The sequence below is a fragment of the Corvus kubaryi genome, unplaced genomic scaffold, assembly GCF_017639235.1.
Source record: "Corvus kubaryi isolate FWS band 111438036 unplaced genomic scaffold, C.kubaryi_AGA036_p1.0 37398, whole genome shotgun sequence".
Lineage (NCBI taxonomy): Eukaryota > Metazoa > Chordata > Aves > Passeriformes > Corvidae > Corvus > Corvus kubaryi.
In genome coordinates this window covers 4,021,672-4,038,583 of record NW_024581137.1, presented here as the reverse complement: position 1 = coordinate 4,038,583, position 16,912 = coordinate 4,021,672, and the positions used below count along the sequence as shown (strand labels likewise).

At 38.5% G+C, this 16,912-nt stretch overlaps 1 protein-coding gene across 1 annotated transcript in view; it reads left to right on the top strand.

Annotated features, from left to right (window-relative positions):
* LOC121671862 (tensin-3-like) overlaps positions 1–16,603 on the top strand; it is an 85,511-nt gene extending 68,908 nt beyond the window's left edge. The window contains exons 7-14 of the mRNA XM_042044120.1: positions 680–730; positions 2,533–2,655; positions 4,164–4,228; positions 8,087–8,170; positions 11,353–11,465; positions 13,750–13,810; positions 13,975–14,047; positions 16,349–16,603. Of these exons, the coding sequence (XP_041900054.1) occupies positions 680–730; positions 2,533–2,655; positions 4,164–4,228; positions 8,087–8,170; positions 11,353–11,465; positions 13,750–13,810; positions 13,975–14,047; positions 16,349–16,603 (825 nt within the window). The remainder of the gene's footprint in view (positions 1–679; positions 731–2,532; positions 2,656–4,163; positions 4,229–8,086; positions 8,171–11,352; positions 11,466–13,749; positions 13,811–13,974; positions 14,048–16,348) is intronic.
* The last annotated feature ends 309 nt before the right edge of the window (positions 16,604–16,912 follow it).

The window sequence follows — 16,912 nt, the reverse complement described above, 5'->3', positions numbered from 1 at the left end:
GTTTCAGTTCTTGAGTATTGATATTTCAGCTTTTTGTTATTGATTGATACTAATTTAAGGTACTTTCTAATGAAAGAGTCAATTGTACTTGTATACAGTGCTTTCTTTTGTTAATTTCTGCCGTCTATCTCTTCATTTGTTCCTTATTAAGCACTAAGTGGAAGGTAACTTGCTGTTTAGTGGGATAGCAGAAGAGTTAGAAGATCTCATAGGCTAAGCTATAGTTAAATAGGATGTCATATCTTCCCTGCAAAATTTTGACAGACCAATACTTTCTTGTCAGGCAGGAAAATTCAAATATTTAACACTGTACCACCCTCCCAGACTTCTCATTGTTAGTTCTTATGCTCTGTGTTGCATGCATGGTATCCAGCTCTCTCAGGATACCTCTGACTCAAAGCCATGCAAACTAAATAAGATGTAGTAGAATTTGAATTGTCCTTTTTCAAAATGCGCATTTAAGTTTAGCTTTAGTTTTATTGTAAAATAATTGAATATCTAAAATACATTTGCAAGTGCTACCTGACATCAAATGTTAATTTAGTTTAGTAGAACAGTGGCCAAACCTGAAGCCATATCACTGTAGTTTCTTGTAATTTTTATGTTTCAAATACAGCTATTTACTGCATAAATTATAGAGTCTTGATGGTTAATATTTTTTTTCTTTCTTTCTGAACAGGTGTTAAACCTCTCTGAAAAGAGATATGACCTTGCCAATCTTAACCCAAAGGTACTGATTGTCTTCCATAACATAGCTTTCTGGTGTTAAATACAACTTAAATGGCCTGATAAGCCCTGAAGCTGTGCAACTGTTGATATACAGAGTAAGAGCAGAAGTTTTGGAAGATAATAAAAAAACCCACATGCATTGTACTAGTTTGAAAACAAACTAGTGGGAGACACCAAGTCAGAATAACAATTTAATAGGAAAACAAAAATAAGGGCAGAAAACACTGGTTCAAACTGACAGAGTCAAGATACAACCTGAGTCCCTGTTAGTCAGGGTGGTGGTAGCAGTCTGGTAGAATGGTGGCTGCAGTCCTCTGAAGCGGTGATCCTGTAGAAAAAGGGTCTGCTCTTCCTCAGAAAGTCCAGTGGTGGCTGTGTAGCTCCTGTCCTCTGGAAATCCAGTGGAAGGGTAGTTTCTGGTGTTCAGAATCTCAGATTATATCCAGGATGGAATGCTTGGTTCCTCCCTCTGGGTGGAGCATCTCACAATGGGGTGATGAGTCATGAGGCCAAGTGTTGATTAGGCTCATTAACAGAAGATAGTCCGGAGGGAGTTATCTCTGAGTCATGCAGCAGGACAATGATGGGCCATTAACAGAAAGATAGTCTGGGGGGAGAAGGCAAGGAAACACTGCCCCACCTGATTTCAACAGCTCATGAGGATGGTGATAGAATACACTGCAACCCAGGACATGCATCCCTTTCTATTTTTTCGCAAGTTCTGTTTTCTGTCTGTTAGATCTGTGTTTTACACAGCTGTTCCTGTTGTTTTCTTAGACTTTACACACAGGACCAGAAGCCTGTTGTGACTTCTGAAAGACTTCTATTGGGTGATAAAATTTTTACTTCGAGTATACTTTCTTTGTGCAGTCACAGTTTACTGGGGTTGTATACTGTAATATACAGTCAACTGAAGCTAGTGAACTCGGTTCAGATAAGGACTTCCATTTTGTACTACCTTTGAATAGTTGCTTCTCTGCACAACAGTGACATAAGGAATGTCAGAATGATTGATGTCTGACTCTTGTTCCTTCTTACCAATTGATGTGTTTGTTGCTGTAAAAAATGGTGTGCAGGTACTCTTCAGCCTCTGTTATAAGGCCAGAGTAGTACAGATGTACATTTGCAGCAGTAGATGTACAGAGATAAGCTACCTGAGGAAAGTACTTAAACCCCTCTTAATTTTAACTTTTTGCATGCTTTATTGATCATGAAGGATGGTTCATAGTTGCTGGTTTTTTTAATATTATGCATATGTTCTATGCATAATATGTATGTATTGCATATGTTTTGTTAGTAAATATGCATATAATAACAATAGGCTTAGTAAACTGTATGATGTAGTGAATAGAAAACCTGAACAAAATTTCAACATGCTGTAATCTGTTGCACATGAAGGAAATAAACTGAAAATAAAATGAAACCCGTCAAAAATCGTTCTTTGTTCTAATTCTGATTGTATTTACTGTTATAAAATACTAGAAATTCTAACTGAAAAATCTTTTAAGAAATCAAGACCTTCAGAAATGTTGTCACTTTTAAGTAGTTGGTGAGATTGGGACGGGGGGAGGAGGAGGAAGATTTTTTTAATTTATTTTTTTAAAAGTACTAGTGTCTTAAAAAACAACAAATTCCCTCTTCCACTTAAGAGATCTGTAAGCATCATGACAATTGAATTGCATTATTATCTGAGATTGGAAAAGTTGTGGAGACTTTCAACTATGACAATTATTTGAATCCAGATTTTAGTATGTGATATTAGGATCAAGGTGTCTCTTATAAATGTTACTTGTTTAATTGCAGATTATGGATGTAGGGTGGCCTGATCTCCATGCTCCACTTCTTGATAAGGTTTGCACCATCTGCAAGGCTATGGAGTCCTGGCTGGACAATGATCCTCAACACGTGGTGGTGATCCATTGCAGAGTAAGTGCAATGGATGAGTTTGTATTCATTTTAAAAAACCTTGCCCTTTACTCTTCTCATTTTAAAAAATAAAAAGCTTGATCTGTTTTCAATGTTGGCAACAGTGTGCCAGATGTTCTGTTGGTGTAAGAAAGCTTAAATCCATTGGCCTTGCATGCTTCTTAAAGATTTCTTTTTTATTGTGACTGAAGTCCTAGCCCTTGCTGCAGGTATAGCATGCACCAATATTACTCCACATCCTTCAAAGGTCACCACTGTTACTTCTGTGAATGTATTTAGAAGCTTGAGGTTTTTCCAGCTTGATGGGAAATTCTCTGTGTTTTGTGACTCATGAATTTTGTTGCAGGATAAGGATAGGAACTGTATGACAGATCATCTCTTTAGACTGTTTATGGTAGGAAATGAGGTCATTGAGGACCTACTGGATACTTCTGAAAGGTTTTAACTGACAGCATCATTGCAGTGCCTTAGAGCAAAGCCACCAGTGTGCTGTGTTTCTTCCTCCTGCTTGCTCACAATAGACAGAAATAAAGAAAAACCTTAGTTAAATTTGGATAAAATTAATTCACAACTGGTTGGTAGCTGTGCTCGTGACACTTGAGGCAAACCTATCTCTGTATCACTGGCAGATGTTATGCTAAACAAAATGATGGTGATAATGGGATCGAAACTTGTCTTCAAGTCAGGTTGTACAGTCCCCGTCCCAAATTTCTTCCAGGCAGAATGCCATTATTGTATGAAACAGCTGAAATCTTACTAGTTGCAAGAATGCAGCCAGGAGAATGGCTCATACATGGGACAAAAGAAAAGGGAACAAAGTATTTCTAGGTATACAATTATATACAAATTGGTAATGCATGTTCTTGAGAAATGCCTTTTGCTAATACTGGTTTCCAGCCACAAAGATAGATACAGCCAACTACTATCACTTGAGGGACTGAAAATATTTTGAAATCTGTGAGAATTACTGCTTGTTAAATTTTACTGAATTTGTCATGTAAATTATTTTAAAATATTTTAGAACATTTTTAAGTTATCCATAGAAAATCAGTTACTATAAATCTCGGGCGCTGGGGAGATAAAAACGCGAAAACCTGTCAGAAACTCCTATTCGTTCCAAAATAGGTATTTTATAGCATTTCATCCTGGGAATTGCAACATTGTTTAGACTTGTTGTGAATGATCTCTGGAAAAAATAACACGAAATTAGAATAGTTCATACAATTTTTCTTTTTTTTTTCCCTAGTTAATTCCTCTTAACTGGTAAGACTTGACAGGCACGCACATAGAAATCCTACTTAGTGTTTTTTTATGCCATTTGTCAGCCAGTTCACATTGACAGATAAGATGCTGCCTATTATTTCCACCTTTCCATCAGCACAGGGTGCATGAGCAAAAGGACTCTGAACCTCTTGCCTTAAAATTGTATTTAGTATGGGTTTTAAATAGAATAATGCTCAATAATGTAATACATAAAACAAGTTATCATTCCCTTTTTCCTATTACAGGGAGGAAAAGGAAGGATAGGTGTAGTCATATCATCATATATGTACTTCACCAATGTTTCTGCAAGGTAAGTGTGAATAATTCATGTTGTGTGGTTTTTTACGATAAATATTGGGAAAAAGCCCTTTTAGTTGACTACGGTCTGTCAGCTTACTGTTTGTCAGTTAAGGTTTGTCAGGTTTTCTTCTCAAAGAGTTTTGGAACATGGCTTTTTTAACATAGCCTGCTTTCATGACAGTTTTCTTGTACTCCTGCTTCCAACAGGAGACTAGACTAGGTGACAGCCTAAAGTCCCTTTGAGACTGAGATTTTATTGGTTTGCAGAAAACCTTTCTAAAGGATGTTTTCAGATGAATGGTGGAATGTGAAAGAAATCATTGTTATGTAATGATACTATCTTTATTCCATTAAATCTATGTATTTTCCATGTCCATCAAGTGGCCTCTTGAATCAGTGAGATATTTTTCCTTAAGTACTTAAGGAAAACAGTTATTAGAAGCTGGAAACAGTGTTTGAATAGGGAATTCCTAGATGTTGATCCAAGTGCAGAATGAAGTGTAAGAAATAATCTAGACTTTATTTTGCAGTCAGTTAAAACAATAGGTGTGTCATTACTTGGTTTTAATTGTTTCTTTTGGAGTGTTCAAATTATGAAATGACAATTGACAATTTATATCAAAAAAGACACAATTTGATAAATGGTCTCAAAAAGGATGAAATGTGTTTTGGAGATTTTTTTGTTGGGTTTCTAATCACTAATTGCTTTCCCTTGGGGTTTTTTTATTTATATACATACATAAATGTATTAAAATAAAAATGCACTCTAAATGCCATGGTTAAATCAAATTTGGTCCTGAATTTATACCAGCCTGTTAGTAATAGATTTGATCCTCTACTGTAGTTGATGGCATCTTGAATCACTAGAGGCTGATGGTAAATTACTCATGGATGTCAGTCAAACTAGAATTCTGGAAAATAATCTGTGTTCGTTAGGGTAAACCCAATTTATAAGTAATTACAGACCAAGAAACGAAGTGCATTGCATATACACACATTGGTGCATATACACCAACATGTGCTGAAAAAAATACTTGCTTCAGTTAGTAATTGTCAGAGTGATTGCCACAATTTCATATTTTGTTGAGAAGTATTGTGAATGACAAAAACTGTCAAGTGAGGGTAGTACAGTTGTTGTGGTGTGATTCTGTGCTGCAGTATTATATCATCCTTAAAGGTGGTACCTGGCTATAAATACATTTTAGTAACACCATTACAGTCCCATTCAGGTGTTGTTTTGTTAAGCCCAGCAATGAAAGCTATCACCTTTTACCCCAAACAAATTCAGGATTCCTCCAGTGAAGTTGCAGGAGACGAGTGAGCTTGGAAGCCCTCTTTAACTTTCTTGATATCTGGCAGCTGCTATCCAAAACTTAACTTTTCTGTGTAAGAATGAGGTTGGGGGTTTCCCAGCTAGGATTTGTATATCCGTAGCATTATCAAGACTCTTGAAAATGGTACAAAGCAACCTTGCAGAAGCAGAAATTACTGCAGGTGCTGCTGTTGAGGGTGCCATTGGACTGTGTCTGAAGTGGTACTTAGAAGACTTTGAAGATGTTCGCACTAAAGAAAGTTCATAATTGTCAGTATGCATAGGTGTCCTGGTTCTGGCCAGGACAGGGTTAATTTTTTCAGTATGCTTGTGGGAGCATGGCCAGTACTGAGAGGTTATTCTATACTACCTCATGTCATTGCTGTGGGTGGGGGGAAGGGGATCCTTCAAGGGAGAAGGGATCCCTTCCTATTGAGAAAGTGTAGCAGAGGGAGCCATCCAGCATTGTCTATTGTCGGGGGTCTCCACAGTGAGCAATAACGTTTCCTTTCTTCTACCCTCTGTCATTAGTATTGTTGTTGTTACTATTAATTTTCTTATCTCATTCCTGTGTCCAGTAAATTGTTCTTATTCCAAGATCAAAACCTGTGATCTTTGCCTTTGTGCCTCCAATTCTCCTCTCCATCCCACTGCAGGGGAAGGGGAGAGGAGGGAGGAAGCAAGCAGCAGTGTGGTTTGGAGAGTTTCAGTAGGACCACTAAATTAGGGAATTCCATTCCTGAACCATGACAACATGCCAAAAAAATCTAGGCTTAGTGGAATCTAGTGAATATAGGCTTAGCACCTCTGCTGTGAAGATAGGCTAAGGGTTAGGGTTGAGGTTGTTCAGTCTGAAAGAAGAGTAGGCTCCAAGGAGACCTTCTAGTGGTCTTCCAGTACCTAAAGGAGGCCTACAAGAAGGGTGGAGTGGGACTTTCTCAAAGTAATGCAGTGATAGGACAAGGGGGGGAATGGCTACAGACTGAAGTGGGGTACATTCAGATTAGATATTAAATATAAAGAATAAATTCCTTACTGTTAGAGTGGTGAGACACTGGAACATGTTGTCCAGAAAAGTTGTGGATGCCCCATTCCTGGAAGTGCTGAAGGCCAGTTTGGATGGGGCTTTAAGCAACCTGGTCTAGTGAAAGGTGTCCTGTCCATGGCAGAACGGCTGGAACAAGATGATCTTTAAGGTCGCTTCCATGCAAAATCATTCTATGATTCTATGAAAAACCCTTATTGATGCAACCGCCCTTTAGTTATAATATCAAATTTTCTCATTTAGGAAGGAATAATGTGTCATCAAATTTAATAAGGTCAAACAGAGCTCTTTGCAATAGTTGGTAAACTCTATTTTAACAAGCAAAGTACTAGCAGTTTTTGGCCAGTTAAGAATGGGCTGCCTAAATTCTGGATGACAGTGTGGGTGAAGATGTATGAAGATATATGATGGATTGGGTGAGAAAGAGTTTTGGGTCAAGAATATTTTAAGTACACACTATGTAATTTTTAACACCCATGAAGAAAAGGCTTGACTTTATAGCCTGATCCAGCACCCTGTCAAGACAATTGGCACATTCTGATTAATTTTTGGAAAAGGCATCAATTTCATTTTTATCCTGATATGCATATGTGTACTTTGCACAGCTTTTTTTCCTCTGGTTTTCCTAGGTTTAACTAGCTGTGGAATTTAAAAGTTGACATTCTAATGTGTAGTTTTATTTTGGAACTTCCAGATCTTTTATATTCTGATGTAAATTAACACTGTGAACTACATCTATTATGAGACATGTTGTTTTTATCTGGAATAGATAAATAAGAATCAGCATAGCACATTACTTGGCATATGTGATTAACAGCATTCTTACTAATTTTTGGCACGTCTTTTTCTTTTTTTCTGTAGCCTCATGCCTTCCTTCACCCAAAAAAGACCCACATCAGAGCCATTTTGGATAGAGAATAGAAGAAAATGTATTTTTTGGAATTTGTGTGTTTGAAGAGTTTGTGGTTGTCTGATGTAAAATAGTTCTTTTTCAAAGATAGTCTCTTTCATGGCTCAGGGTACAGGAAAAAAAAGGCTGAATGAATTGTTGACTGCTTAAATGAACCTCTATCCTGGTACTACTGTTCTTTCTGAAAAAGAAAATAAATTTATATTTTATAGAGAGAACTCCCCAGCGGCACACTCAAGAAATTATGGCAAGTATCCTTCTTTGGGAGCCTGAGCTGCTTGGTTTTGCCAAAGTTTTTTGCATTCTGATTTCAACGTATTCATTTTGGAAGTATGCAATCCAATTAATTGAATAAGGAAGTAGGTGCTTTGCTTAGGAAGGAAACTATCTTAAGGTGTTGAATGAGAAGGTGTCAGTGGAATAAACATCATCGTCCACAATGGTCAAAGTACTAGAGTTGCTAGTTAGGTGCTTCTTTCTTTTATTTTTCTTTACTTCCCTCCTTTTTTTCTTCCAAATATTTTTGCATATTTCAAGCAGTAACCTGCTGAATTTTCAAGATAACACTGAAGCAGAATAACTTGTGTCTCTTTTTTGACAGTGCTGATCAGGCTCTAGACAGATTTGCTATGAAGAAATTCTTTGATGATAAAGTTTCAGCTTTAATGCAGCCGTCCCAAAGAAGGTATTCAATTTGTTTCTAATTTATATCAACAGGAAATGTCATCATTATCTTCTGCTCCCATCCCTTACTCCCTCCCCAGCTATGTGACGGCTATTTTCACAAGATCCTCCAGTGCTTCCTGAATTCTCAGCACTTTATCTTATATCAATATTCCTTGATTGATGAGATCTCTCTTTCAGTTCCTGCATGTGGCCCCAGATAGACAAGGCCTTTTGTACCACACTTATCTAAATGGGTTCTCACTGCATTGTTTGTTAACAAAGAGATGCCACAATCTATTTCTTGATTCTTCCAAGATAACAATAAACTCATTTTTCTGTGGCATAATTATGAGTATGGAATGTGTGCTGATTACTGTGCAATAAAGATATTTTTACTACTTGTTTAGAGGATCTGCAGATTATGCCCTTATCCCATGTCCATACTAGTAAATGTTTGTCAAAGCATGCAATATCCATTATGTTTATCTGGATGTGTTACCATTTCAGTCTGTCTGTATGGCAAAGGTTGAGTTAGGATTCAAAGTAATAAGCAGTTCGGAAAGTGAATAGTTCTGGGATTCACTGTGTACCTTGTTTTGATGAGAGGTAATTGAAGGATTCAGTACCGAAAGAGACTGATATCCATCAGACGAGTAATTGTGATATAGGTGAATCTCTTTTAGAAATATAAAATATCATCTGGGTTTGATTTGGTAATTACTGTTCATTTTTTTGTCTTAAGCCACATGCATGCAGTAGGTTGTTTAGAAGTTGTTTAAAGTATAAGACTTTGCTAGTAATTAAAACAGAAAAATCAGTAGTAACAACTAGTGTAAGGTGTTTGGTTCTGTTAATCTCTAAATAAAAACTTACCAGTTACTTTTTAACCCATTAGGTGACATGCACAGCTCCTTTTACTTGAAAAATAGTAACACAACATTCTGTTAGGCCTGAAATAAACTTTTCATAAGTAGAAGTTTACTGGCCTTTTTCTGATCCGTTTTGTACTTGCATATATGTATATTGCATTTCAGTAATAAGGATTTGAGAATGCTGCTTACCAGACAGAAGTGTGAACCATAGCAGCAAAAGGAAAGAGGTGGTGTTAATCTTCTATCCAGAAGCCCTAGGCAGCAGGCATAATTCAGTGAGAGCCAGGAACCCCCACAACAGCCTGTGAATTGTGTATCAGGGCAGTTTTTCAACCATGTTGACAGGAAGCTTCAGTAGCTACTAACTTAGGTGAACTGTATGTGAGCCCTAAGGCTAGAAGTTAAATAGGTATAAATGGTCGCATCTATCTTTCCTACCCCCCTTCAAGGACACTTGCTTAATTCTTCTGGGGGTAACTGCGGGGGGAGGGTCTCAGAGATACTCAGTTTGCTTCTTGACTTATGGAGTTAGCATCTTTGCTCACCAGTACTGAACTTGAGCTGCCCTTACCATCTTCCAGACATATATACATACTTTGGAGTGTCATTTCTCATAAGAACAGAGGTGGTTCTCCAAACTGTTTGTTAGAACTGTTCTCCTGAATCTCACCTCTCCTACCTTTGCCTAGCCTGGCAGTGATCACTAATCTTATTGCAGAGAAAGGAAAACCAACTCTCTTAATATTTGTGGAAAATTTTATACTCTTTTGTTCCCATTCTGATCAGTCAGTGGCCTTTTAATATGCTTTTTCTCTGAAACCATTGCTGGGTAATTAATTAATGATATCCTTGTTAAAACCCAGTTGATGTATAAATGGGTATAATTTAAGTGGATCTCAAAATTGTAAAATATGAAAATACACCCATTTTTCACATTTTGAAACCTTTTCTCCACTAAATTTTGTATAGATAAAAATAAATTGTGGCCATTGAGTCACTTAGCTTTTCCCTACTGCTAGCTGGGTACTGTAACAATGACAAGAAAAGTAACTGTAAACCAGATCTATTTTGAATCCATTCTCAGATAAGCAGTTAAAGATTTGTCCGAATGAGAAATGCAGATACAGACCCTTCATGTGAAAAAAATTACTCATAAAGCTTTAGGATAAATCTTTGAACACTCGTCTCAAAAATAAGCCAACTGCCTGTAAGCCCCTTAAGTGCACTGCCTTGAGAAAGGTTTTCAAAAATTCAGTCAAATTTTTGGAATTTGAGCAGGTAGAGAGAAAATGTTCACACTGATATTAATAAACTCATTTATTAAATTCATGAGAGGTCACTGACAAAACATTTTAACACACTGTTTTTTTGTCATGTTAGGTGTGTCAATCTGTAAAATATGTGCTTTTGATGTACCAAATCCTTTCAGAAAGACTGAAGGAGGAAACAAAAAAAAAAAGTTGCCTTTTCTTAACATTTCAAAATAAATTGAGCTTTGCAAACTCTCTGTAAAGTGAAACCTATTTTAAACCACCACAACCCCCATTCTGGGGTAGTAAAGCTGTTGTTACTTGGCAGGATATCCTTAGCTGAGGTGTTACCAGGAGTTCAGTTAATGAGATCTGTGCATAAAGGTGGAAAAGAGGTGATTTTCCTCTATACATTCCTGAGAATAAAGTTAAATGAAAGTCTTCTCATAGGCATGGAAGAAAAAGGGACTGAAAGCCAGTGGCAAAATTAAAAGACACTGCAGTGATGCTTACTTGCATGTATTTGCTCATGAGCTTGTGACCAAACCAGGTATTAAATCACAGAAATAGAGTAATTTTCACATTACTGTGGTAGTTTTCCTCTTGTTTTGTGCTGAATGAGATCACTTCTCATTATGAAGATGCTATTTAACCACATTGCCCTTAATGTTAAGATTTCTGACAAGGGCAATTCTTGTTTTAATGAAGGTAACTTCACTGTAAATTGGGTGGGGCACATATCATGCTGCTGTGAAAGACATTTAAGACTACAGTTACAACTAGGAGTGCATACCAAAACAATTGACTTTACTATCTCTTCTACTTCATTTCTTACTTAGACTATTAATGTAAATAACTGAAATAAAGATATCAACAATAGCAATGTGACAGCCATGGATTTAATACAGTGGTAAATTTAAGTGTCTTTTCATGCTGTTTTGTGACGATTATTATTTTGGAGTTACGTGCATTGTCACAATGCTATTCATTACCCATAATCTGTAAATATCATTGTGTAAATAATATATTTTCCTGGTATTAGTGGTTTTATATAATTCAGATAAACTTTTTGTTTTTAGATATGTGCAGTTCTTAAGTGGCCTTCTATCTGGATCAGTGAAAATGAATGCAACCCCTCTTTTCCTGCACTATGTTATCCTTCATGGCATCCCAAACTTAGATGCCGGGGGAGGTAAATTATCTAATTTTTCCTATTCAGTTGGAGGATCAAAGTCTTGTTTCATTTTGGAACTTTCTAGAAAGCCTGCATGAATCTCAAAGTAGAATTAATATCTTCTTGCTAGCCATCCAAATATTCCCAATAAAGTAACCAGAAGAGAAACATTTTTAGAGTAAAAATTGAAGGAGGTGAAATCAATTTATTGTTCTGTGTTAAATGAATAGTTCATGCTCTTCATCTCTGCCTAGTTTCTGAACAGTTGTGGTCCCTGTTACTTCAAAGGATCTGGTGAAACCTGGTCAGGTTTCACAGTCATTTCCTCTTTGTTTCAGGAAATTACTGTAAATGTAATTTCTTTTCTGTTTTGAGATTGAATTTTGTGTGGAAAAGCTGTTTGGATAGGGTGTACTTACAGAATTACACAGAATCATTTAGTTTGGAAAAGGACCTCCAAGATCATTGAGTCCAACCTTTGACCCATCATCACCTTGTCAACTAGATCATGGCACTAAGTGCCATGTCCAGTTGTTTCTTGAACACTGTTCTGGATTGGCCAAATTTAGAAATATATCCTCTGAGAGAAGGCACAACCACCCCTCCCCCACCAGGTTCAGGAAAAAATAAATTTTCCTCAAAGGAAAGTGAAAGAGATAAAAGCTGTTTATTTAACAAACACATGGGAAAAGGATAATAATGCTAAGTAATAAAATCTCTCCCTGTGGAGAAGAAACCTGGGAAAGTGTTAGAGTCCTCCCTTTGGTCTCCTCGGAGCTGGGGCTTGGCCCAGGGCCAGGCCCTCTGTGCCCGGTGGAAAGTCCTCCCGATGTGCTCTGATGTTAAAGCAATCAAGCAGTCCAGTAGAAAAGGGAGAAAATCCGAAATTCCAGGGAAGGAAAAATTCAACTCTCAGTCTCTCTCCAGAGAAAAAGCAGCTGAACCACTGGCCAAAAAAAACTGTCCTAGGAGCAGCAAGCTGGGTGCTTCCTCCCTCCCCTGCCACAGCTGGGAAACAAATTGCTCTCTGTCTGTGACCTTGAACAAGCTGCAAACTGCTTTGAGAAAGTTTTGCTCCGTTTTCCTTCCCCCTCTCAGGCTCAGTTTGGAGGCATCGAAAGGCACAAAAATTAATTTCTGGGCATAGGCAGCGATATGGGATACACATCATACGGTCACCCCAAGACAAACACCTACAGGGATGGTGACTCCACCACCTCCCTGGGCATTCCATTTCAAAGTTTAACAACCTTTCAGTGACAAAATTTTTCCTGATGTCCAAAAGGAACCTTCCCTGTGCAGCTTGAGGCTATGTCCTCTTATTGTATTATTAGTTGCCTGGGAGAAAAGGCTGATTCCCACCTTGCTACAACCTTCTTTCAGGCAGTTATAGGGAGCGATAAGGTCTCTCTGAGTCTCCTTTCCTCCAGGTTAAACAACCCAGCACCCTCAGCCACTCCTCATAGGACATGTGTGGAGACGCTTCACCAGGTCCCTTGAACTTTTCTGGACACACTACACCACCTCAGTGTCTTTCTTGAAGTGAGTGGCCCAGAATTGGACACAGTTCTTGAGGTGTGGTCTCACCAGTGCTACTAAGGTGGCTTGCTATACTAAGTGGCTTTAAAACTAAAATGATAGAATGAGATACTGTGCTAGAGCACAGTAAAGGAATCCAACTTTAATGGTTGCACTTGATGAACTTAGAGGTCTTAATGATTGATGATTAAATAACAGTTCTGTGTTTTTGTATTTATATAATCCCAAGGTTAAATAGCACTGGTCTTTTGTAATATAATCAGCATGAATTTGCAATGATTATATTGTCATTGTTGTTTAGTCTGATTTAATTTCTAAAATAACTTCAATAAAGTTAGGGTATTGTTTGTTCTAGGTAGAAATTTAAGGGCCTTACTAATTTTGAAACTAAACTGAAGATCAAATAATTTGTTTAATTTGAAAATGTTTTTATTTTATATTGGGAGTTTGCATTTGTTTTGGGCATTATCATTCTTCCCTTAATAATCTTGTTTTCTTGCAGAATTTGTTTCCTTCCTTACTAGAATCCTTTAAAGTTCCTCCCTATTGAATTCAGAACCAGTCTGGAGATCAGGAAAAAGTGTCTTCCCCATAAAATAAAATACTTTTTTAGCCAATTTTGCTTGGACGGGTATTTTGACAGTCCAGCATTGCCACTTGTGTGCCTCTTTGCTCAGTCTGGATTTGCATGAAGCTTCTAGTTGTAATTATTTTCCTATATCTGAATACTACAAAGCACCCTTTTTTGTTGGCTTATTTTCAGCTTGTCGGCCTTTTCTGAAGTTATACCAGGCTATGCAACCAGTTTATACATCTGGAATATAGTAAGTTGTAAGCATTTTCCATTTTGTTTGAATTTAGGTTTTCATTTTCATGATTGCAGAATTACATAGCCTTTTTTAGTTTTGTTTGTGGGTTTCTTGTTTGTTTTGTGCTTTTGTGTCTTTAAACCATGTATTTTATTTTTCTTTTCTCTCCTGTTAAGTAGCATAGGGTCAGAAAATCAAAGTCGAATCTGCATTGCTATAGACCCTGCCCAGCTTTTGAAGGGAGATATTATGGTAAGTTAATTGTATGGAATGAAAATCTATCAACATGACATTTAGTTTGTAGCCTCTGACCTGTTTTGTGTTCTTGTAAAAAAAATTAATTGATGAAGTGCTTAGAGATACTGCAGAATAATTTAGGTTAATTTAGTCATCATCTTTGGCTTTCATGGGAATAAAACTTCTTGTAAAACTCAGACTGTAAGGATTTTAGGAGCAAATTGTTTCCAAAACAATTGCTCTCAGTATTCTCATTTTATAGCATCACCAAGTCCAGTAAGGCCTGTATTGCTGTTTTCTTTATAAAGATTACTGTGGGGAGTATTTGTAATTTGGCATTAAAATATCTTGTCCTATAATTTGGCAGGCAGTGTGCACAATTATAAAACTACCTACTATAAGGAAAATACCTAAGTAATTCTAAATTGTTCTGGCAGTCAAAAAAGTGCAATACCAAATAAGGGATAGATAATGTCCTAGGTCTGGCCAGCACAGGGTTAAATTTTGCAGTAACCAGACAGGGCACGGTTAGGACCCAGAGGTTATTTTGTACCACCTCATGTCATTTTCAGCGATAGGGGAAGGACTTCCTTCTGGATCAGGTAGAATGGTGGAGGGAGTGCTCGGGTATTGCTGGGGTTTCTGGGGGATAGGGAGGAGGAAGAAGGCGAGAGGTCTGTGAGCAATCATGTGTGAATTGTCTGGGTTTTTTTTTCACTTGCACTCTCTGTCATTTGTATTGTTGCTGTTACTGTTTGTGTGTCCAATTCTCCTCTCCAACCTGCTGCGGGGGAGAGGGGGAGGGGTAGTGATTGAGCAGTGTGTGTGGTTTGGGGTGTTTCAGTGGGAACACTAAATTGGAGAACACCATTCCTAAACCATGACAGCCTTATCTGGCACCCAATGTGAGGCACGAAAGGTTAGAATAGCAACAGGTCTGCCTAGGTTGGGTTTGAAACAAATTTGATCTAAGCATTTGTTGCATTTGGTCCAGAGTCACTGGTCACAATGTTGCTTGATTTGTCCACGCGGTGTGGTACCTAACTGTATATATTTCCATACCTCATGATATTTTTCAGGTCAGGGAGAGGGATCAGGATTGTTTTGTTGATGTACCATGTGATACCAGCTTATAATGTGGTAACATCAAGGACAATGAGGGTCATTTGGGATGTGTATTGAGTGCTGCTCTCCTGCCCTTACCTCCAGCACTACCTTTGGGAGTCCATTAAAAATCATACCCAGTTTGTGAGGGGAACAGCGGAGAATGATTTTCCCTAGCTTTCCACCTCCTTTTTCTCCTTCAGGCCTGTTACAACAGTTTTTGAGAATTTTGAATTCTCCTTGGATATTTAGGAAAACATGTTCTTGTGGGTAGGTCTGCCAGCTCTCCTCATTGTGGTCCACACTATGTTTAGAGTTACAGGAGATTTTTAGGAGGGTCTTCTAGAGAGCTGCTCCAAGGATGGGTAGTCATGAGTGGCATGGAAGGTGGGAGAAAATGGGCCAGCTTTTGAAGGACTGTTCTGCTCCAATGGTTTGTAAGTTCACCCCTGAACAACCACAGGACTCTGTTGAAGTGATAAAATATGCAAAAGAAAAATGCTGTGGCAGTTCCAGAGAGGCATGAAGGTACACAATGTGCTGGGCTTTGACTGCTATTTATTGGACATTGCTCAATACCAGACAGCACCCTCACTGGGAAGAGGAGGAAAGCAGATCAACAGGCACTGTGGCCACTCAAACTGCAGCTGAACCAGGGGAACAATGTGTGCTGGTAGCAGTTGCCCCTATACAGAAGAAGAAATCCGAGACCAAATCAGTTGGCATAATGAGGGATGAGGAGGCAGTAGGGCCCTCCACAAGAAGAAGAAGAAGAAGCAGGGCCGGAGATAATCACCTGATCGCTGTCCCTGGGTGAGCTATGAGATATGGGTAAAGATTTCAGCCACCAGCTGGGTAGTCACTGGTGATGTGGCTGGTCCAGTGCTGGGATATTGTGGCCCATGATATGAAACCAGAGGGTAGTGAAGCCAAGGAACTGGGATCCCTGTCCTGGAAGGTGTACATTGGGATTGGGAAGAGGACAGAGGCTCTCAGCCTCTGGAGGTGACTCCTGTCAAGTATAAGGAGTATCTTGTATCTTAACAAGGGTCACCTCTTACTGCACCGAGACAAGTGGAACACCATGGAGAAAGATATCCAGTACTTGAGAGAATTAGCTGTGCTGGAGGTACTTTATAAGGATTCAAATAATGAGCAATTCCCTATAAATCCAGATGAAGTCCAGTGTACACAAACACCACTTTTACCTAGGCAGAAGTTCCTAGGAAGTGCACCATCACCGTATGCGAACTCATTGACAGTGATGTCATGGAAAGAAAGGTGAACAGAGTGGATAATTTGGTTACCAAACTACGACTATATGAAGAAAGTATCTCTTCCTCCCCATGGGCCTGTGTCTTGTCCATGGAAAGACTGTCCAAGGACCTCCAGCAACTTAAAGAGGATTACCAGCAATTTGAAGAAGTGTCCTATGCCCTGCCAGTACAGTCCAGTTTCTGCTATTAGCAATAAGTGTTGCCCTGCTCAAGAGAGAGGGTACACACCACGAAGTAACCTGTTGTTTTACGTGCATGACCATGGAGAGGACATATGGAGGTGCGATGGAAAACCCACCTCTGTCCTAGCAGCCACTGGTGTGTGAGTTGAGAGGAAGCACAACTACTGCAGGAAATTCTTCAGTTTCCAATAAGTCCTCAGACAGAATAGGAGGACTGATGCTACTTTCAATGCTCTTGAAGGGATCTCCATACTTACAAGAAATGAGCAACAACTACTGTTACCAGGAGGGCCCCTACCTCCAGCCAGGTGGAAGAA